The following is a 24465-nucleotide window of genomic DNA, read 5'->3' on the forward strand; positions in this document are numbered from 1 at the left end:
TTTAACTCAGACTTAACCTAACAAGAGGAGTTAAACTCATACATTTTTGAAATAAGCTCTGAGCTAAAAAAATAACTTGCCGTTCTGCAATTGGGCCTAAAAATACTAAAAACTTTTAAGACCGTGTTTAAATTATATATAAATACTAGAAGACCCGGCAGACGTTGTTCTGCCCTAAATTTGGCCTATCTGCATACATTTTAATGAGCTTTTTCCGTCTAACTCTGCCCTCCCGCCCTCTTCACTCTTTCCCAATCCTTTTATTCACTCCCCCCTCCGTCTTTTTCGCTTCATCTTTCTCCATCTTCGTCTCATTCTATCTCTTTCTCAGTCTCCTCCTTCTCTCTTTTCTCTTCTCTCAAGTTCTTCTCATTCTTCTTCATCCCTTATTGCCAGTCCCAGAGGGTGGTATGTATTTTGTTCCAGTCCCAGTCCCAGTCCCACTGCGAGTCTCAGTCCCAGTCCGTCTCTGGTCTACTTCCCGGAAAAAAGGATCGTAAATACTAATATTACTAATATAGGCAAATTTATATACCAAATTTCAGGCAAATTGAATAGGACGTATGTAAATAGGTATGTTTGAACAAAATCGACCGACGCATCTCTTCAAACACCGGCGACCAACTAACACACATTTTAGCCATTCTTTTAATATACATATATAGATTTTTATTTTTCACACTTCACTATAATATTAAAATGAAATGCAGATATTCGTTACTTTTCAAATTCGGCTTAAATATTGCACATGGAACAACTAAAGACTCTCCTGAATTAAAAAAAATGTCTTAGTACCTTAAATCGCGGCCCCCCCCAGAAACCCCGGTCCCCCTCTCGCCGGCCCTGGTAATGTGCTATATATATATATATACGTATAAACAAATAAAAAAATTGCAATAAAATAATATTGCGACTATAAACTGAGATATAACCTATCCTATGTCTCAAGTTAGATCAAACGACACACACGGGGTGCAAAACAAATTCAAAATCGGTTCAGTAGTTTAGGAGTCCATCGCGGCCGAAAATGTTGTGACACGTGTTTTTTATATATTAAGATAATAAACATACGATTGAGTGAAGTCGCTTTTCTCGCAGCTGATAGTTAAAAATAATAAAATAACAAGTAAGGAAGGCTAAGTTCGGGTGTAACCGAACATTACATACTCAGTTGAGAGCTGTGGAGACAAAGTAAGGGCAAATCACCATGTTGTAAAAAGACCCTAGGGTAACCCTGGAATGTGTTTGTATGACATGTGTATCAAATGGAAGGTATTAAAGAGTATTTTAAGAGGAAATGGAACATAGTTCTATAGATGGACGCCATTTAGGGATATCGCCATAAAGGTGGACCAGGCCTGACTCTAGAATTTGTTTGTACGATATGGGTATCAAATGAAAGGTATTAATGAGTATTTTAAAAGGGCGTGGGCCTAAGTTCTATAGATGGACGCCGTTTCGAGATATCGCCATAGAGATGGATCAGGGGTGACTCTAGAATTTGTTTGTACGATATGAGTATCAAATGAAAGGTGTTAATGAGTATTTTAAGAGGGCGTGGGCCTTAGTTCTATATGTGGACGCCTTTTCGAGATATCGCCATAAAGGTGGACCAGGGGTGACTCTAGAATTTGTTTGTACTATATGGGTATCAAATGAAAGGTGTTAATGAGTATTTTGAAAGGGAGTGGGCCTTAGTTCTATAGGTGGACGCCTTTTCGAGATATCGCCATAAAGGTGGACCAGGGGTGACTCTAGAATTTATTTTGTACGATATGGGTATCAAATGAAAGGTACTAATGAGTATTTTAAAAGGGTGTGGGCCTAAGTTCTATAGATGGACGCCCTTTCGAGATATCGCCATAAAGATGGATCAGGGGTGACTCTAGAGTTTGTTTGTACGATATGAGTATCAAATGAAAGGTGTTAATGAGTATTTTAAGAGTGTCAAATGAAAGGTGTTAATGAGTATTTTAAGAGGGCGTGAGCATTAGGTCTATAGGTGGACGCCTTTTCGAGATATCGCCTTTACGTTGGGCCAGGGGTGACTCTAGAATGTGTTTGTACGATATGGATATCAAATTAAAGGTATTAATGAGGGTTTTAAAAGCGAGTGGCCCTTAGATGTATATGTGAAGGCGTTCTCGCGATATCGACCAAAATGTGGACCAGGGTGATCCAGAACATCATCTGTCGGGTACCGCTAATTTATTTATATATGTAATACCACGAACAGTATTCCTTCCAAGATTCCAAGGGCTTTTGATTTCGCCCTGCAAAACTTTTTCATTTTCTTCTACTTAATATGGTAGGTGTCACACCCATTTTACCAAGTTTTTATCTAAAGTTATATTTTGCGTCAATAGACCAATACAATTACCATGTTTCATTCCTTTTTTCGTATTTGGTATTTAATTATGGCATTTTTTTCATTTTTCGTAATTTTCGATATCGAAAAAGTGGGCGTGGTCATAGTCGGATTTCGGCCATTTTTTACACCAATACAAAGTGAGTTCAGATAAGTACGTCAACTGAGTTTATTAAAGATATATCGATTTTTGCTCAAGTTATCGTGTTAACGGCCGAGCGGAAGGACAGACGGTCGACTGTGTATAAAAACTGGGCGTGGCTTCAACCGATTTCGCCCTTTTTCACAGAAAACAGTTATCGTCCTAGAATCTAAGCCTCTACCAAATTTCACAAGGATTGGTAAATTTTTGTTCGACTTATGGCATTAAAAGTATCCTAGACAAATTAAATGAAAAAGGGCGCCCATTTTGAAATAATCTTTTATTTTTGTATTTTGTTGCACCATATCATTACTGGAATTGAATGTTGACATAATTTACTTATATACTGTATAGATATTAACTTTTCTTTTAAAATTTGAATTAAAAAAAAAAAATTTTAAAAAGTGGGCGTGGTCGTTCTCCGATTTTGCTAATTTTTATTAAACAGGCATATAGTAATAAGTGTAACGTTCCTGCCAAATTTCATCATGATATCTTCAACGACTGCCAAATTACAGCTTGCAAAACTTCTAAATTACCTTCTTTTAAAAGTGGGCGGTGCCATGCCCATTGTCCAAAATTTTACTAGTTTTCTATTCTGCGTCATAAGTTCAACTCACCTACCAAGTTTCATCGCTTTGTCCGTATTTGGTAAGGAATTATCGCACTTTTTCGAAATTTTCGATATCGAAAAAGTGGGCGTGGTTATTGTCCGATATCGTTCATTTTAAATAGCGATCTGAGATGAGTTCCCAGGAACCTACATACCAAATTTCATCAAGATACCTCAAAATTTACTCAAGTTATCGTGTTAACGGACAGACGGACGGACGGACATGGCTCAATCGAATTTTTTTTCGATACTGATGATTTTGATATATGGAAGTCTATATCTATCTCGATTCCTTTATACCTGTACAACCAACCGTTATCCAATCAAAGTTAATATACTCTGTGAGCTCTGCTCAACTGAGTATAAAAAGATATTGCACATTAACAAGACGAAACTAGTGAAGTTTTCGTACTGCTAATACATATAAATAAAGTGAAATTGAAGTTTTCGTTGTTGGCCTCGTATTTGGCAAGAAATTTGATTATAAAGAATATAATATTTTGACTTTGAAACGAAATTGAAACATGGCGCCAAACACAAGAAAAATTAAGAGGCAACAACGCAAAGAGAAAGTTACAATTTCGTGTGAAACGGTTGACGACGAAAGGGACAATGTTAGTCTTACAACAATAATAGAGAGCATGCAGACACAATTCAAAGTGCAAGAGAGAGCAATGAACAAGATAAAAAGCTCTCAACAGCATATGAGTGATAGTTTTTACTCACTCAAAGCTGAAATAACTAGGCTTGCTGAAGAAAATAAGCAAATAAAGAAAGAATTGAATGAGATGAAAGTAAAAAATGCAAATATAAAAAAAAGTATGAAGAAAATAGAAGAAGATTTACTAACAATGAAATAAAACCAAAACAAGAACAACTTAATAACGAATTTGCCCAAAATTGAAAAGCAAAAACTTAGAAGATGTTATAGTTGATATTGGCGAGCAAATAAATGTGAATGTTGATAAAGATCACATAGTTGACATTTATCAAAATGAAAACAAAAAATTCAAGGCTTTTCCGCTTATTGTTAAATTAGCAACTGGCGAATTTAAGAAGAAGTATATGGAGTTTATAAAAACGGGAAACAGCATAGACATGAATAAAATAATACCCAACACTAACATGAAAGGTAAAAACGTCAACTTCTATCATTTGATGGAAAAGGAACTTAGCGAAATAATGAAAAAAAAAACAAAGCAAGAAGCCAAAACCAAAAAGTACAAATATGTTTGGATGAGAGATGCAAAAATACTCGTAAGAACAGATGATAAAGAAAAAATAATTGAAATAGACTCTGTGAATGATTTAAAAAAACTAAAATAGATAGTAAATTTTATTTTTATTTAATAATTATATTCAGCGATAATTAATCGTTATTTATGCAATATATAAACACAGAAATATTAAGCGAAAATGTCATTTATAAATGTAATGAATTTAGCCTAGGAAATACTGGGAATAATTTAAATATTTTATATCTCAATATTAAAAGTATTAGAAATAAACTACCTGATATAAAGAGTATGGATTGATGAAAATAAGAAGAGGAAGCTAATAATTCATGTGATAGCTTTGGGCGAAATATGGATCTACGAAAATCAAAATAAATATTGTAACGAATTTAGTGCAATTCCTCTTATTTGCAACCTTCTGCTAACGTTCGAATCACTAAACTGTTGGATAAATAACTCCACTTTTCAATAACGCAGAATGGCCTTTATTAAAGTACTTCACAATAAAACTTCTATTGCTCGCCAGATAGCGTCTTAAATCAAACTGATTAGTGTCTCTACTGTTGCTGCCTTTTATACTGTCTGGTTTCCTCGTGGCATACTTCTAGGCTTTTCTATTCTAGAATTTAATAGTTAGTTATCAGCTACAAAATCACCAGCCACAACTACGTTTATAGCTTCTCATATGCGCGTGTATACGTGATTAATACTTGCACAAATTATTGCCTTTTGTGAGCATCTCAGATAAGATATATGCATGTGTTTGTGCGTCTCTTCTCCGCTGCTCGTATGAACATATGGGTAGACATAATGATTGATTTAATGATGTGCATACAAGTCACTGCTTAGCATCGGCTTAGAGATGATAGTATCCCTTAGTGTTGCTAATATTCATCACACTGAATGTTGTCCCGATCAGACAAATTTCCTGATCTAAACGCCGCTAGCATCTCCAAATGTACCACTCTTTTACTTCGTGGTTTCCCAATGGTTTGTATCCGGTAGATGGTGTCACTGATCTTCTTCACAACTTTGTACGGGCCATCCCAACTGCACCGAAATTTGGATGGAACACCTTTCCGCCGGTGAGGGTTGTATAGCAGTACCAAATCTCCCACCAAGAAACCTTCCGAATTAAAGTTCTTGTCGTACCTGTGTTTCATCTTACTACTCATTACCCTGGGCCGTTCCCTCACACTCTGTTCTTTGGCCAATGAACTACTTCGCAGAGCTTGCGCTTGACGGATTGGCTTCGCATAATCTGTATCGTTCCCACGTTTCACAACAGTAGTGCGCGCTGGCTTGAAACCACCCTTGCATGCTTTCTGGAAATTTCTTTCAGTTGTTTCAGTGCGTCCATTAGGGTTTGACAATGCCACTGTTTTTCTCGCAGGTACCTTCGGTTTTGATTTGTTTGGCCCATTTGTTCCATCAACCCTTGCCCGATCTGCTGCCTTTGACTTTTTTGGTTTTTGTCGAATCTCTTTCACCAGCACTCACTTACTGCTGAACCCTTTCTCCAAACTGAAGTTAAGTGGTATATCCTGGTTCTTATAGTGCATAACCCTTCTCTGCATATCGATCTTGATGTCATGGTCAAGTAAGAAGTCCACTCCCAATATGACTTCATCAACGATCTCCGCAACAACGAATTTGTGTAGAATCGTGACCTTTCCAATTAAGACCTCACATACCACTTCTCCTTGGACTTGGTTATACTCGCCAGTAACCGTACGCAACCTTGCTCCAGGTAATGGCTTTACTCTCCTGTTGGCCAAATCAGATCGGATTAAGGAATGAGATGCGCCCGTATCTACAGTCAGTACACGTTCCTTGCCACCCACATTTCCTTTGACGGTAAGACTGCTCGAGTTTCTTCCAATTTGCGAGATAGATATCACAGGACATTCAACAGCTGGGGCAAGTTTTCGTTCTTTACATCTGACTCGCTCTTGCTTATCTCCTCCATCTTTACGTTTACGGCCAGCCAAGTTGGAACTACCAGGACCAAGATTGCCATGACGTGCAATGTGACCGGGCTTCCCGCATTTGAAGCATTTGATAACTCTTTCACTCCGCTTTTGCGATCCTTTCAGCGCCTCCAATATTGCGTCTACCCACTCTGGCCTTTCTACTTCCACACGGCGTGCCTTGAAAACTGGCTTACACAGAAGCGACGCTGTTTCCTGAATCAGAGTATGTGATACCGTTTCTGCGAATGTTGGCTTTGGGTTTGCGTATGTACTTCGCTTTGTTTCGGCGTCACGTATGCCATTTATAAAGCTCTGAATCTTTACCCTTTCAGTGTATTCCACGGGTGCGTCCGCATTCGCTAAATGTGCCAGCCTTTCAACATTCGACGCAAACTCTTGCAATGTTTCACCAGGCCTCTGGAAGCGGTTCAGTAAATCCATTTGGTATATCTGTCTCCTATGCTCAGTTCCGTATCGTCTCTCTAGAGCGCCCATCAATGCTTCATAACAGTTCCGTTCGCCCTCTGGAATGGTTTGTAAAATCTCAGCTGCAGGCCCTTTCAATGCCATGAACAGTGCAGCAACTTTATCTTCTGCATTCCAGTTGTTCACTGTTGCGGTCATCTCAAATTGTAGCTTAAAGACCTGGAAAGGAACATAACCGTGAAAGGATATTGTCTCTACCTTTGGATTACTCGCTGAAACTGCTGGGCGATTTATTTGCAACTCCTGTATACGACCTCTCAAAGCTTCCACCTCTGCCTCGAATTTTTCTTCATACTGCATTATTTTTTCGTCCATGCGCGCTTCGAGTTTTGATGATATACGCACCTCTTGTGCTTCTGGTTGTACTGTTATGCGTGTCTCTTTTTCTTTCAGTTGAGTTGCCATATATGTCTTTTGTTCTTTCAGCTGTGATGAAATTTGTGTTTCCTGTGCTTCAATATTTGATGTTATGCGTGTATCCTGTGATTCTAGTTGAGATGCCAGTTGAGATGTTATATCTGTCTTTTGCGATTCCAGTTGGGATGTCATTTGCGACGACATTTCTGAAATGCGTGCCTCCTGTGCTTCCATATTGGATGTTACTATCGATGTTTGAGGAGATATTGCAGCCAAAATCATGTTCAAGTCCGTGCCCGTAACTGTCTGCGATGTATAATTTTTCTCTTCAATTTTTGTTGTCTCCTCGCCATCAAAAGGCAAGACATACTCTTCCACGTTAATTTCCTCTAATTCGATTGCCTTTCGTAGTCGTGCCTGAAGTTCGAGTTTATTGCCGGTTTTATTCAGTCCACGGCCCTCCAACTCCTTCTTCAGTTACAGGATCTTCAATTCACTCCACTTTGCCATGTCAAAGTTGTATTCGCAATCTTCGGAATTTATTCAAAATTCCTCTTCTGACACCAATTGTGACGAATTTAGTGCAATTCCTCTTATTTGCAACCTTCTGCTAACGTTCGAATCACTAAACTGTTGTATAAATAACTCCACTTTTAAATAATGCAGAATGACCTTTATTAAAGTACTTCACAATAACACTTCTATTGCTCGCCAGATAGCGTCTTAAATCAAACTGATTAGTGCCTCTACTGTTGCTGCCTTTTATACTGTCTGGTTTGCTTGTGGCATACTTCTAGAATTTACTAGTTAGTTATCAGCTACAAAATCACCAGCCACAACTACGTTTATAGCTTCTCATATGCGCATGTATACGTGAGTAATACTTGCACAAATTATTGCCTTTTTTTGTGAGCATCTCAGATAAGATATATGCATGTGTTTGTGCGTCTCTTCTCCGCTGCTCGTATGGACATATGGGTAGACATAATGATTGATTTAATGATGTGCATACAAATCACTGCTTAGCATCGGCTTAGAGATGATAATATCGCTTAGTGTTGCTAATATTCGTCACAATATTATAATATCCCCGAGTACAACGCATTCTTCGCAAATCGCGAAGCGAACAGAGCCGGTGGCTGCATAATTTTTGTACATGAATCCATAAATTCAAATCACGTATCTTCTTCGGAGTTCGATAAAAGTAGTTTTTAATGATCAAATTAACTAAACTTGATATACAGATAGCTTGCATTTATAGGAATTTCTCTTCTGATATCCCGTCATTTGTAGATGCGTTTGAAAAAGAAGTTTTGCATGTAAATAATTGCATTGTTATGGGTGATTTTAACATCAATTACTTGAATACCATATCACTAATGGATTCCTTTGCTTGAATAAGATAAGTGAAAACATGTATACTATGAAGAGAATAAATTCTGATACAGTGATATATCATATTATAAATGATAAAGTAAATTATAAATATATCCTTACCAGGGGCGTAGCCAGAAAATTGCCTTGGAGGTTAAAAAAGTTTTTTTTTTTCAGTTAAATAAATAAAAAAAAATGTTGTCTTTAGCTTTAACATTAAAGTACGTGTATTTAGAATATGATATGAAAAAGGTTACATTAAAAACTCAAGCGCATGCGTCGGCTTTTCTTTGCCATTTCATCTAAAACTTCATCAACGGTAACAATTTGATCACGGTGGATGCTTAGTGATGCACAGCAATTCAATAGATTTTCACTCATCGTGTTTCTCAAATAGTTTTTTATCAGCCTAAGAGTTGAAAAATATCTCTCGTTCGTTGCCGTTGTTACTCGAAGCGTATACAAGATTTTCAACAACATGTGAACATTACGAAAAGCCACAGAATCGCATTCCTGTAATATTAATCATAGACAAATTGATAAAAAAAACCGAAGTATCTCCTTCAGGAATAAGTAGAATTCATGCTTTTTGAGCCTATGCGTGAGATCTAACGTATACGTATATAAAATTCAAAAGAAATAAACTGATCGAATAGAAAAAAATTTAATTTAAAAAAGTCATATCTACACGGAAAAAACACTACATTATAATAATGTGTTTTCCACATGGAAAATAATGTCAAATTTGCATTATATTTCAAAATAGGAAATGTGTTCTTCGAAAAAATGCTATAAATTTAACATTATTTAAATGTGGAGAATAAAATCAAGGCCCGAGAATTAGTATCGTTTAGTTCGGCAAACAAACAGAACCGTAAGCAATATTTATATGTGTGTTTATATGTAGGTTGTCGCCGCTACATAAGGGCAGAAGAATCATGCAAATATTCAGACGCATGGAGTTTTCATATTTGCCTTTTCATTCCGATGAATGTAATCGCGGTTGAGTCAAACGATCAAACGCCGGAATTAATTATATTCACGCATGCAATAAGTTGGTTGATTTTAAATCAATGTCGATTATCTTCGTTTAAGCAAGTTGGATCATTGAACACCATCATGTTGCCGAATGTAATCGAACGTTGTTGTGTTCGATTTTTGCTGTTCTCTGATATGTATGTAGATGGTCGTTAGGCAAATTTACAAGGAAACTTCTTTATGAAATTATAGTAAAAGTTAACATGTACATTTGTATATTTACATTAGAAGATCACCCAATATCCGATCACAGGCTTATATATCTTTCTGTTAGCTTAAATCATGATTCAATTACTAGAGGTTTGTTCTTTAATGACGGCAGAACTTTGACACTCCCAAATTGAAAAATCTGGACGGGTTGCTTTTACGAAGTAAGGAAAACGGGTAATAATTCAATCCCCTTTAGCGAAAATTGTAGTACAAAAGTACCTTTAGTAGTATATTAGTAGTGATAAAAAATTTGTAAATGGCAACAGGTTTTGGAGGAAATAATTAATTTTCTACTAAATATTTCATGAATTTATAAAGAGCTATGTTGGTTTAGAATTTTATTCAAAAATACACTATCACAATTTGTTTCAACAACTCCCTATATGAGCATAAGTTCAATGCATTTTAACATAAGGGGGAGTTAATGAAAATCATTCTGAGGCGTTCTTCAATCTAATTCTAAAATAGGGCGTTTTTGTGACAAATCATGAAATGGGAAGTTTTTGAAAAATGTTTTGAGATAGGACTATATTTAAAAGGCAGCCGACATGGTCTGCAAAAAAAAATGTAAAAGAAAATGGCTTATTGTCTTAGAACTTTATATTCCGGTCTTGACTTTGACAGAAGAGTTCAGCTTTTATGCGGTCCTGCTACACAGGGAGTATTCACCTTTTTACTCTGAAATTTCGGAAAGCTCCTTTACGTTGAGTATTCATGGAAGTCTTCCGTTAATTTAGAATATTCGGAACACGTTCGTTTCATACTACCTCACGAAGTCCGAATATATCAAATAAGTATATACTACATAATATTCCAAATATAAACCGATTCCCCAAATTCTTAAATGGTGACGAATTTTCCGAACGTACGGAATGAATAAGTTAACATGCTCAATGAGTACATTTCGTTATGGCATCTCCGATATTTACTAATTACATTTTTACGTAAATCGATTTACTAGTCGAGTTTTTGACGTTGAACGATGAATTTTGAAGTGGTTTAGGCTTCGTCTGTTCATAGGTTTACGAAAGTGCACGATTCCTTGATGTCCGTACTTTTCAAAAAATTACCTATGTTCAGCCACACTAATAGATCATGGCATAGTTAATAAATTCATCATAAAATTAAAATAAATGTTCTAAGGAATTATGCACTTCAGTACTTATCGGGGATTTGTAAACTGATTGCTTTCTATTTCTACTACTAATATTTTTCGAAAAATTGCAAAGAAACAACACTGTTAACGGATGTCAATTCGATTTGGGAGCAAAATGGCTGCAATTGTCAAAAAATTCGTCTGTCGAGCAAACCTCTTCTGATTGAATCATGGCTTAAATAAAAAAATTGCCTTCACTAACAGAACAAACACTATACAGATAATAGATTATCATTTATTTGAAGAAAATGGGTATCTGAGTGATATTATACGAAAGGATTCCTTTTCAGATTTTCACGTAGCGTTAAGCTCTAACATAATTAAAGCAACAAAAAAAGTTAAAAAGTTTTGCGATAAATTTCGAAATACTTGGATGAACAAGGAGCTACTGCAATTAATAAAAAATCGTGACAAATTCTATAAATTAAAGTTTAAATATAAAAACAATCCTTTCTTTGAAAGAGAATTCAAATCTTTAAGAATAAAAGTAGGAAACTTAATAAATTATCAGAAAAAACAATATTATGGGAAGAAAATTCAACAAAATATTTTCTGTGCAAACAGGATGTTGTATGTTCTAAAGGAACTAATTTACGGTAGATCTACTGATAGCAATAATGAAATTGGTCAACTAGTACACAAAGGTATTGCTGTAACAGATCCCATTGAAATTGCCAATTGCTTCAATGAGTTCTTTACAACTGTCATTGAAACTCCCACGAATGTACAATATACTGATGAAGCACACTTGAGATTTCTACGCCTTTTACCCTAGAAGAATGTGATGCACTAGAAGTTGAATTAGCTATTAAGAACCCGAATTTGAAATCCGCTAATGGACCAGATGGCATCTCTGCGCGCATTCTGTATAAATATAAAGATTTCCTAAGTCAGCCATTACGTAATTTCATCAACAAATGTTTGCAAAATGGTGAATATTCCAATGAGCTCAAAATAGGTGCAGTTGTGCCAATACTCAAAGGAAGCAAAGAATTATGTGTAAACTACAGACTCATTACAAAGCTAAGCGTTATCGACAAAATCTTTGAAAGTGTATTACTAAATGGACTTAACTACTTTCTAAATGCGAATCAAATAATAGATAAAAACCAGTTTGGGTTCAAGCACTTTGTTAGCATGCATTTCGTGTACACAATTCATATACGAAAACTTGGATAGAAAAAAATATGTAGATCTTTCAAAAGCATTCGATTCTGTAAATTTGAACATAATGATTAGAAAACTAGCGGAACTAGGCATAGGTGGAGTAGAATTGAAACTCTTTAAAAGTTTTTTTAACAGATAGGGAACGGTATGTTCAGATAAATAGAAAGGTAACAACAGGAGTTCCACAAGGTTCGAAATTAGCAGCAACTTTATTCATTATATATATAAATAACGTACTTAAACTCAACCTAAAGGGGACGCCGCAGTTTTATGCAGATGATGGAAGCTTTATATATGCAAATGATACTTTCGAAAATTTTATAGATAGCATTACACATGACTTGGAAGAAATCAGGAATTGGTTTGAAAAAAACTGCTAAACATTAACCTTTAGAAGACGAGCTTTATAATATTTAAAAATTTTAGACTGCTTGCAGACATGAATGAGTTCTCTGGGATCATGTATAATAATGTGAAAATTAGTAGAGTGGAAAAGCTTAAATATTTAGGAATACGGTTCGACTCCAGCTTAAGCTGGACGGAACACATAAATAATTAAAAATCAAAATTAATCCCATTTAATTTCGCGCTTTATAGAAATAGGAACATTATTCCTCGGAAACAATTATGGCTGCTATATAAAGCCTATTTCCTGTCGCACATCAACTACTTAAACCCCATTTGGAGCCGATGCGCAGATTATAAAATGAACGAACTGCAGCGGTTGCAAAATAAAATAATAAAAAATATACTTTCACTGCCCATTACAACGCCTACAGCAAGTCTGTATGAAAACAGACTAGATATCAAAAAAATAAGTACACTACAAACACTCTTAGCAGTGTTTAAAATTAACAAGTAAGGAAGGTTAAGTTCGGGTGTAACCGAACATTACATACTCAGTTGAGAGCTATGGTAACAACATAAGGGAAAATAACCATGTAGGAAAATGAACCGAGGGAAACCCTGGAATGTGTTTGTATGACATGTGTATCAAATGAAAGGCATTAAAGAGTATTTTATGAGGGAGTGGGCCATAGTTCTATAGGTGGACGCCATTTAGGGATATAGCCATAAAGGTGGATCAGGGTTGACTCTAGAATGCGTTTGTACGATATGGGTATCAAATGAAAGGTATTAATGAGTATTTTAAAAGGGCGTGGACCTAAGTTCTATAGATGGACGCCTTTTCGAGATATCGCCGTAAAGATGGACCAGGGGTGACTCCAGAATGCGTTTGTACGATATGGGTATCAAATGAAAGGTGTTAATGAGCATTTTAAAAGGGAGTAATCCTTAGTTCTATAGGTGGACGCCGTTTCGAGATATCGCCATAAAGGTGGACCAGGGGTGAGCCTAGAATTTGTTTGCACAATATGGGCATCAAACGAAAGGTGTTAATGAGTATTTTAAAAGGGAGTGGACCTTAGTTCTATAGGTGGACGCCGTTTCGAGATATCGTCATAAAGGTGGGCCAGGGGTGACTCTAGAATTCGTTTGTGCAATATGGGTATCAAACGAAAGGAGTTAATGAGTATTTTAAGAGGGAGTGGGCCTTAGTTCTATAGGTGGACGCATTTTCGAGGTATCGCAATAAAGGTGGACCAGGGGTGACTCTAGACTTTGTTTGTACGATATGGGTATCAAATCAAAGGTGTTAATGAGTATTTTTAAAAGGGAGTGGGCCTTCGTTTTATAGGTGTTCGCCTTTTCGAGATATCGCCATAAAGGTGGACCAGGGGTGACTTTAGAAAAGGTGGACCAGGGGTGACTCTAGAATTCGTTTGTGCAATATGGGTATCAAACGAAAGGAGTTAATGAGTATTTTAAGAGGGAGTGGGCCTTAGTTCTATAGGTGGACGCCTTTTCGAGATATCGCCATAAAGATGGACCAGGTGTGACTCTAGAATGCGTTTGTACGATATGGGTATCAAATGAAAGGTGTTAATGAGTATTTTAAAAGGGAGTAATCCTTAGTTCCATAGGTGGACGCCGTTTCGAGATATCGCCATAAAGGTGGGCCAGGGGTGACTCTAGAATTCGTTTGTGCAATATGGGTATCAAACGAAAGGAGTTAATGAATATTTTAAGAGGGAGTGGGCCTTTCTGGACCAGGGGTGACTCTAGACTTTGTTTGTACGATATAGGTATCAAATGAAAGGTGTTAATGAGTATTTTTAAAAGGGAGTGGGCCTTCGTTCTATAGGTGTTCGCCTTTTCGAAATATCGCCATAAAGGTGGACCAGGGGTGACTCTAGAATGAGTTTGTACGATATGGGTATCAAATTAAAGGTATTAATGAGAGTTTTAAAAGGGAGTGGTGGTAGTTGTATATGTGAAGGCGTTTTCCAGATATCGACCAAAATGTGGACCAGGGTGACCCAGAACATCATCTGTTGGATACCGCTACTTTATTTATATATGTAATACCTGCCAAGATTTTAAGGGTTTTTTATTTCGTCCTGCAGAACTTTTTCATTTTCTTCTACTTAATATGGTAGGTGTCACAACCATTTTATAAAGTTTTTTCTAAAGTTATATTTCGCGTCAATAAAACAATCCAATTACCTTACCATATTTCATCCCTTTTTTCGTATTTGGTATAGAATTATGGCATTTTTTTCATTTTTAGTAATTTTCGATATCGAAAAAGTGGGCGTGGTCATAGTCGGATTTCGTTCATTTTTCATACCAAGATAAAGTGAGTTCAGATAAGTACGTGAACTGAGTTTAGTAAAGATATATCGATTTTTGCTCAAGTTATCGTGTTAACGGCCATGCGGAAGGACAGACGGACGACTGTGTATAAAAACTGGGCGTGACATCAACCGATTTCGCCCATTTTCACAGAAAACAATTAACGCCATAAAATCTATGCCCCTACCAAATTTCAAAAGGATTGGTTAATTTTTGTTCGACTTATGGCGTTAAAAGTATCCTAGACAAATTAAATGAAAAAGGGCGGAGCCACGCCCATTTTTAAATTTTCTTTTATTTTTGTATTTTGTTGCACCATATCACTACTGGAGTTGAATCTTGACATAATTTACTTATATACTGTAAAGATTTAAATTTTTTGTTAAAATTTTACTTTAAAAAAAATTTTTTTTTAAAAGTGGGCGTGGTCCTTCTCCGATTTTGCTAATTTTTATTAAGCGTACATATAGTAATAAGAGTAACGTTCCTGCCAAATTTCATCATGATATCTTCAACGACTGCCAAATTACAGCTTGCAAAAGTTTTAAATTACCTTTTTTTAAAAGTGGGCGGTGCCACGCCCGTTGTCCAAAATTTTACTAATTTTCTATTTTGCGTCATAAGTTCAACTCATCTACCAAGTTTCGTCGCTTTATCGGTCTTTTGTAATTAATTATCGCACTTTTTCGGTTTTTCGAAATTTTCGATATCGAAAAAGTGGGCGTGGTTATAGTCCGATATCGTTCATTTTAAATAGCGATCTGAGATGAGTGCTCAGGAACCTACATACCAAATTTCATGAAGATACCTCAAAATTTACTCAAGTTATCGGACGGACGGACGGACATGGCTCAATCAAATTTTTTTTCGATCCTGATTATTTTGATATATGGAAGTCTATATCTATCTCGATTCCTTTATATATGTACAACCAACCGTTATCCAATCAAACTTAATATACTCTGTGAGCTCTGCTCAACTGAGTATAAAAACCACTTAATAAAACATAATCTCTTACTCAATATAATAGACAATGCATCATACAATCTTCGAAATATAACAACTATTAGAACTACGTTTTTCAGAACAGGGAAGAGTGCAAATTCTATACGCAACTATGGCGTAAAATTATACAATAAACTACCGGTAAATGTCAGAACGCGCCGTAGTATATATACCATTAAAAAATACGTAATAATGATGTTACTTCAAAACTTTGAATTTAACATTATGTAAAATCCATAAACATGGCCAGCAGGAAATTATCTGGCAAGTAATATACATGGATTTATTCCTTTCTTTTTAATATTTTCCTTTTGAAATACACCTTTTTAATTCGAAGGTTTTTAAACATATAGTTTAATATTATTATTATTATTAATGTTAATATTTTATGATATAAACATAATAACTAATTCAATTAATATATACCTCATTCGCTTTTTTTTTTGTCTTTTTCTTCTATTGTTAATTATATAAACATGCTAATGATTCAATTGTATGCGTAAAATTTGTAAATGGAATGAGATAAATTCTCCCACAAAAATTTATTTTTTTTTTGAGAATGTATATGTAGAATTTTGTGCGTATACGCAAGAAATAAAGAAAAAAAAATTGAACATACTCGACTTTTTAGTAGTCAAAAAATTGTAAGTTACAAAATTCAAATCCTAGCTTCATTTTAATATCAAAAAATAAATCCGTTATTTTTTTTGATTGTCTTGATTACTTGTGTTTTTTTTTTTCAGATACAAAAACATACGTTACAAGAACAAACAATACCCTTGCGATGTTTGTGGCAAACATTTTAAAGCAACATCGGCCTTAAATACACATAAACTAATTCATAGCAGCGAAAAGCCCCATAAATGTGATTTTTGTGAAAAGCGGTAAGTTATAAAAATCATCGTCCTAATATATTTATCTAAATTTATTATAGCTTTGCTCTCTGCTTGTATTAAATAGATTTGCACAAGCTGCGCACCTAAGGCAGCATATGCGTACTCATACCGGTGAAAAACCATATAAATGCAAATACTGTGAACAGTCCTTTGCGCAAATAGGTGTACTGAATAAGCATTTACGTGTAATTCATCTTGGTGATAATATACACAGATGTACGTTTTGTCCCTTAGCTTTTCGTTTGGCTTCGGAGCTACGGTTACACTCAACTATGCATAAAGACGAAGATCCAGAGACGCGTGAACGAAATATGGCAGCTTTAAGAGAGGAAGAGGCTAAATTGAAAGTAAATAGGTAAAATGACATTCATAAACTCCGTAGACTGTGATCTTATACTAAGTTTAATTACTCCGTAAAGCGCGGAATCCAGGGCCGGTATGTGTTATACGACCCGTGATCGAAAACAATTTTTTACATCGCATCATCTCTTAAATGGTGAATCGTATTAAGGAAATATGCAAAATAGTGGCACGTGTACTAATTACAATTCATTCTAGTTTTTACGAATAGCTTGACAAAATCATATTGTGACGAATATTAGCATCAGTAAGTGATACTCAAATCACTAATCTGATACTAAGTAAATAAACGCACAACAACAATAAAGTAAGCTGCCACTTCTGTGTACGTAAACAAATCAATCATCATTTACTCACATACATACAAGGCAACGGAGAGATACGCACAAACACATGTAATCATCAGCCGAAATAGTACTCACATATACACACGCATATGGATACAAACTACAAATATACATGTATATGCTGGTAACCAAGCATGAAGTTTACGAAATTACTAGACCTTAGGAGAAACTGGTGAACGAGGAAACCGAGAGTATAAAAGCAGACCACGCAGAAACACGCAATTAGTTGTGAAGTATAATTGTACTACTCCCAAAGCAGTCTAATAAAGACCATTTTGCTATACAGAATATTGGAGTGATTTATTCAACAGTTTAGCGATTCGAACGTTAGCAGAAGGTTGCAAATAAGCAGAATTTTCCTAAATTCGTTACAATTGGTGTCAGAAGAGGAATTGTTGAATAAATTCCGAAGATTTCGAATACAAATTGGACATGGCAAAGTTAAGTGAATTAAGGCTGCAGCAACTGAAAAAGGAGTTTGAGAACCGTGGATTGAATACAACCGGCAATAAGATCGAACTTCAAGCACGGCTACGAGAAGTAATGGAGTCGGAAGGAATTAATGTGGACGCTAATGTCTTTCATCCTGATGGGGACGAGGCAACAACAAAAATTGAAGAGAAAAACGAAACACCGGCATTCAAACTTGCAGGCAGACAATAGGGGTGAGATGTTGGCGGATCAGATAGAAGAAACGACGTTCTGCACAATAAACGGAAACGCCCCCACATGTATGGTAGGAAGCTGTCACAGTTCGCCGGATATATCAATCGTGAGCGCAGGACTCGTAAACTGCGTCAACTGGTAGCCGATGGTAACATTGGCATCCGACCCCCTGCCTATACTTATTTCGCTTGAGCTACCGCCGACTTCATCGTCACAGAAAAACGAACTTTCATAAACTTTAAAAAAGGAAAGTGGGATGAATACAAATCCTTTACAGACAACCGCTTTGCTGCCCTCCCTATCCCGACTGATGCTCGCCAAGCGGAGCGTGCTTTCGCAAGGTCATTGAATCCGCCCCGGCTCGCTTCATTCCCGCCGGTAGAATTTCCGAAATTCGGCCTCAGTTTCCGGCGGAGGCCGCAAATTTAGCGAGAGAACGTGACCTTATAAGACAGCTCGATCCCGGCGACCCCCAAATAAGGGATATAAACCAACGCATCAGATTGCTTGTGGATGAACACAAGCGGGCGAAATGGGAGGAGCACCTAAACGGTTGTAACCTCTCTGCCGGTGTAGGTAAGCTTTGGTCCACCGTAAAGTCCCTATTGAATCCGTCTAAGCGCAGTGACAAAATTTCCATCGCCTTTGGCGATAAAGTGCTGTCGGATGCGAAAAAATGCGCGAGCGCTTTCTACCGACAATATATAGTGCATTCTACGGTCGACAAAGATAGACGGAGGACCAACAGACACGCACATAAACATAAATTCAGCGCGTCTCCAATTACCATCACCGCCTAAGACGTTGAGGATGCCATCGGTCAAGCTAAACCATCCAAAGCAGTGGGTCCAGACGGCATAGCCATGCCGATGCTTAAAAGCTTAGGGAAAGAGGGTTTCAAATATTTAGCGCATGTCTTCAATCTGTTTCTTTCCACCTTCGTCATTCCCGAAAAATGGAAAATGGCCAAGGTGGTCCCGCTACTAAAGCCTGGGAAACGAGCTGACAGTTTGAGAGCAGAGCTAGCAAAGGGGAGCAAGCAGAGATCTATGCCCGACATTTCAGGTGACGCCGTCGCATTTGGCGTCCCTTTTCGAGGAGAAAATCTAAAAGCCGTCTTTAATCAAGTATGTATGTCGATTGATTTCCATTCCCCACAAATAGTGCTATCGTGATAAAATTTCACTCGCCCATCGATCGCAACCGTACTCTGTGCGCCTTTCGTGACTATCGCAGGCGCATGAAAAAATCTATCTCCCTGAAACCCCTTGGTATCCAGGGGATTTTTCAGTTATACGAGAGCCTTACAAGGGAGAATCAACTGCTCTTGCAAGCGCAAGTGTGCAGGTTAGGAAAGAGAAAAACAGCCAGCCAACCGAAGCATTGCGTGAGGAGGATCTGGCACAGTTTCGCTGGGCACATATTGATATGCTTCTTTGTTTTTATTTTTGAGTTGTTTCCTTATTATTTGTATTATTTTAATGTAAAGATAGCGCAACTCTATTTGTTTGTTTTGTTTATGTTTCCTTATATGTGTTTGTCTATACAGCCTTAAAGTTGCTTTCGCCTTTTTCGCTCATCTCTCTAGTGAGTGTGTGTGATGGAAGTGCGATTGGTATTGAAGGCAATAGCCTTGCAATGCTCAACATTCTTTGTGGTCGGAAAAAGAGGTTTAATGTGGTCCACTTCAACGCACGCAGCTTAAATGGTGAGAAAAATGATATCATTAGAGGAATATTTGAGTTTTCTTCCGTTGATGTCATCTGTGTTTCCGATACCTGGTTTAGATCCGAAATTAAGGATGCCAGATTTGACATTAAGGGTTATAAACTTTATAGAAGCGACCGAAAAAATAAAAAGGGTGGTGATGTTGCTATTTATGTGAAAAACTATTTGAAAACTCGCTTGGTACCAGGTTTATCTGGTAGCGATGCTGAACATTTGTTGGTTGAAGTGTCTAGGTTATCATCTAAAGTTCTTATATCGTGCGTGTATAACCCACATAAGTGTTGTAATGTCAGTGAATACTTTACGCTGTTTTCGTCTGTAGCTGTTGACTATAATTGTTTGTGGCGATTTTAATGTAAACCTGTTATGTAGTGATTTGTACTGTCGTCGTTTGATAGATGAGGTGTCCGGTGCTGGACTTGATGTTGTAAACGTGTCTATACCCACACTTAGAGAAAAACACCGTTCTAAAATCCAGCACCACCGGACTCAATTCAAGCTTTTCATGTTCTTACTTTTTTATTCTTGAAAAACGAACGACCTGTTCCTAAAACAACAACCTTGTTCTTGAACTGACACCATTTTCTTGAAAAGGGAACGGCTGGTCTTAAAACATAAACAAATGTTCTATTAATAAGAACGATGTTCTTAAGCCCAAGAAAAAAAACGGTACAATTCGTGTGCACTACAATGTTAAATACAACATTTGGCACCAGCTATCAAGCAGTTGTAGTGGGCCAGCGGCTATGATGGTGCGCTTGCGATCGTGTGAAGTTCGATCACCGTCAAACTCTGAATTTTTTTAAAACAATTTTTTTATGTTCTATTTTTTTTAACTCTTTATTTTCGTTCAGTTCCATTCACATATGGACAGGTAATTCTCAAACTTCTTATGAAATTTTTCAAGTATATATGCAGATTACATCTTCAAATAAGAATAATTTCTCAATAAGAGAAATGTATGAGAAAATGCTTATTATGCATTTTTTCTTAAACTTTTGAATTTTAATAACAATTTTTTTGTTATAAATATTTTTGTTTATGACAAAAAATTATTATTAATAAAAAATAAATAAGTATATTTTAAAAAAATACCTTCCCCTCCCACCAAAGCTCAAGCACGAACCGTTCTTAAATTGAGACCGAAAAATGTTAAATCGACCCCAAATCGTTCTCGAAGCTTGAGAACGAAAAATCCTAAATCAAGCCCAAGTAGTGCTTGAAATGAGTCAAGAAGTTTAGCACATCAATACCAAACTGGTCATAAAATACGAACGGTGTGCTTGGAAAATCTGTTCTTAAAACAAGCCCGTCGGTCACAAGTTAAGAAAAAACGTACTTAACAGACTTTTGTCAACGAATGTACTTAATTTTGAACTTATTTCGTTCGTTTTAGAACGATTTTTTCTCTGAGTGCACTAGGTATGGACCTAATTGTAGTCCTAGTCTTCTCGACTATTTTATTGTGTCCGAAAACTCCATTGTTTTGAAATTTGACCAGATGTCTTTTGTATCGGACCACGATCTAATTTTGTGCCTTTGACCTAAATTTTGACCGACATAATGTTATGCCTAGTACATACTCCACGCCTGATTATCGCTCGCTCAATGCGGACAATCTATTGCAAGACATAGCAGTCATTGACTGGTCCGCGTGCTGGCGACTAAGCTCTGTGTATGAAAAACTTACCTTTTTGAATGCAATTATCTTGCGATTATATAGAACTCATGTTCCGACTCGTACGTATCATTGCATATCCTCCTCGTGTCCCTGGTTCAACGTGTCGGTTCGTGCAATGATAAGACGAAATAAGATATATTCTCGCTTCAAGAGGTACCGCACTGACGAAAACTGGCGAGCCTACAAGCTCGCGCGAAATGAGTGCACGTCCCTTATTAAGCGTGAGAAGTGCAAGTACTTCAGCAAGAAGCTTGACTTGTCACTCCCGAACCATGTCTTGTGGCGTAACCTAAAAACCCTCCGGGTGCATGTAAGTGATAGTCCACATTGTACCCTAAGCCCTGACATCCTGAATGATGCCTTTGTAAGTCGTGCCACCCCAATTCATGTTAATACCTCCCCCATATACTGTCTCTCACCTTCTGTGCCTGAGTGTCAAATGTTGGAGTTCAGAACCGTCTCAGAAGTCGAAATAGCGCAATGCATCTTTAAAATAAAATCGAATGCAATTGGTGATGACGGCATTCCCATAAAATTCGTAAAAATGCTCGTGCCATTTATTTTACCAACGCTCACTCACGTCTTAAATCACAGCATAACTACATCGTGTTTTCCTGATGCTTGGAAGATCGCTATGGTGCAACCAATTGCAAAAAACAAGTCCGCAAGTAGTCCTAGCGACTTTCGGCCTATAAGCATCTTACCTGTGCGCGGAGTTATTTAGGGGGTAGAACTCAACGTGTCAAAACTGGCTCACAATTGTCTAGCCTTAAACCACTGCTGACTGGTGTCCTACAGGGATCTATTCTAGGTTCTTTATTGTTTAGTCTTTTCATAAATGACATCTTCTATATCTGTCAGCATGCCAATGTGCACGCTTACGCTGATCGCATTCAATTATATCTATCTGGAAGGTATGAGGATACCAACCATTTCGGCTTGGGCCTCGAGAAATTATTTGTGCTTTAATACTGATAAGTCTTACATCCTCCCGATATCTAAAAAAGCTATACCTTTCTGAAATATTCCCCCTTTATATATTGCTGGTAACTAAAACTGGTGCCAAAAGTGACCAATCTTGGTTTTATCATCAACAGCAGCTTGACATGCGATGATCATGTAAACTCTATTGTCTGTAAAGTGTACTATATATTAAGGAACCTTCGAACGTCAGCGGCGTTTACCCCTCTCCATGTTAGGAGAAACCTTGAAATACAGGTAATTTTGCCGGTTATATGCTACCCCGCACTGGTATACAGCAAGCTGAGCTCGCGTTCTGCCCATAAGATTATGTAGCTTTCAACCATGTTACGCGCTATGTATTCGGGTTAGACAAATTTGACCATATTTCGAATTGGAGAACACGATTACTAGGGTGTGAAATAGCTGACTATCTGAAGGCCAGAAATTGTATTTTTCTCTGCAGGCTTATTATATGTAAGGAACCTAGGTATCTTTATGATAAGCTAATTTTTCCCAGGTCATCTCGGACTCATGATCTGATTGTACCAAGCTATAACTACCTTACCTCCTCGCGGCTATTCTTTGTCAATGTCATTCGTACTTTGCACTCGATACCAATGTCCATTCGCAGTAGTATTACTAAGAGCAACTTTAAGGCAGCTTTATACGCTTACTACCGGTGAAATACATGAATACTCTCAAGTTGATTTGTTCACAAGTTTCGCTATCAAATAATGTTATCTGTGATTATTGACTTAATGCTTTATTTTCTATATCTGTATTTTTCTTATGTTATGATCATAGCTTGATTTAATAACTATATGTATTTTTGCTGTTCCATATACTGTTTTACTATAAGAGATCATAGATCTCATTGTACCAATGTGACTTATCAATGAAATGAAATGAAAATGAAATAGGAGATTCATATCGCCTGATATCTCTCCTATCGCCAGTAGCCAAGACACTTGAAGCCATTTTGGGTGCAGTGAAATAACTCCCAAATGCAATAACTCCCAACAAAAAATGAAATAACTCCCAAATATTTTCCATACAAATTGGTACTTATTTCATTATGAAATAGCTCCCAATTCATTGGGACTTATTTCATAATTTTTGCTGGTAATTATTTCATAATAAAATAACTCCCAAATGAAATAATCCCCAATAAAATTTCTTTGGGAGTTATTTCATAATTTTTTGAGATTGGGAGTTATTTCATTTTTATTAGGACTTACTTCATTTTTTGTAATTCAGGCATTGGGATATATTTCATTTCTATTGGGAGTTATTTCATTTTCTTAAAAATACAATTTTACCAAACTTTGGCGTTCTTCTAACAGTTTCTATGGGTCGGCTATACATTAAGGGACCAATTGGTTTTATTCGTAAACCAAAGGGGTTTGAACTTTGAAATTTTGCACATAGGTTCTCAGGGAGTACCCCAACGATAATCAGTAAGTAATTTTCAATTGTTATTAACAATTTACTAGTAATTAGTAGTTAAAGTTACCATGGTATAACTATCACTTTTTATCTACATACGAACACTTTCACAAGAATTTTATACATAAGTACACTTTATAATGTTTATAAAACCACAATCAAATATTTTCATTTGTTTAAATTTGCGTATTATTGTAAAATTTAATTATCTATTTGTTTACTTTCCGCGAACACAAGCATACAGCCATTTTATCTAATTCACTGCTTGCTAGGTGGTACCAGATGCTTTAAATTGTTCCAACGAATGAACAATTTTTAAATAGTACCAACGAGAAAAATGGACCTTTTTCATTCAACTCTATTGTAACTGATGATATAGTATAAAGATACCATTTCAAATTTTGATTTGGAATTTATTTAATTTTTTTGGACTTATTTCATTTGGGAGTTATTTCATTTTGTTTTGGGACTTGTGGTTTCATTATGAAATGACTGGCAAATATTGGGAGTTATTTCATTTCCTTCTTTGGGAGTTATTTCATTTATTAAAGTTGGGA

The 24465-nt window shown here is 36.6% G+C and overlaps 1 protein-coding gene across 4 annotated transcripts in view; it reads left to right on the forward strand.

Annotated features, from left to right (window-relative positions):
- Positions 1-24465, forward strand: part of LOC137249851 (uncharacterized) — a 93852-nt gene that overhangs the window by 44677 nt on the left and 24710 nt on the right. For all 4 annotated transcript variants that reach the window (XR_010952571.1, XR_010952572.1, XR_010952573.1 and 1 more), the window contains exons 2-3: positions 16565-16705; positions 16782-17072. Coding sequence is in view for 1 of the 4 variants with exons in the window: in XM_067781832.1 (XP_067637933.1) it covers positions 16565-16705; positions 16782-17072 (432 nt within the window). In the remaining 3 variants the exon portion in view is untranslated. The remainder of the gene's footprint in view (positions 1-16564; positions 16706-16781; positions 17073-24465) is intronic.

The sequence above is a fragment of the Eurosta solidaginis genome, chromosome 4 (genome assembly GCF_040869045.1).
Source record: "Eurosta solidaginis isolate ZX-2024a chromosome 4, ASM4086904v1, whole genome shotgun sequence".
NCBI classification, from domain to species: domain Eukaryota; kingdom Metazoa; phylum Arthropoda; class Insecta; order Diptera; family Tephritidae; genus Eurosta; species Eurosta solidaginis.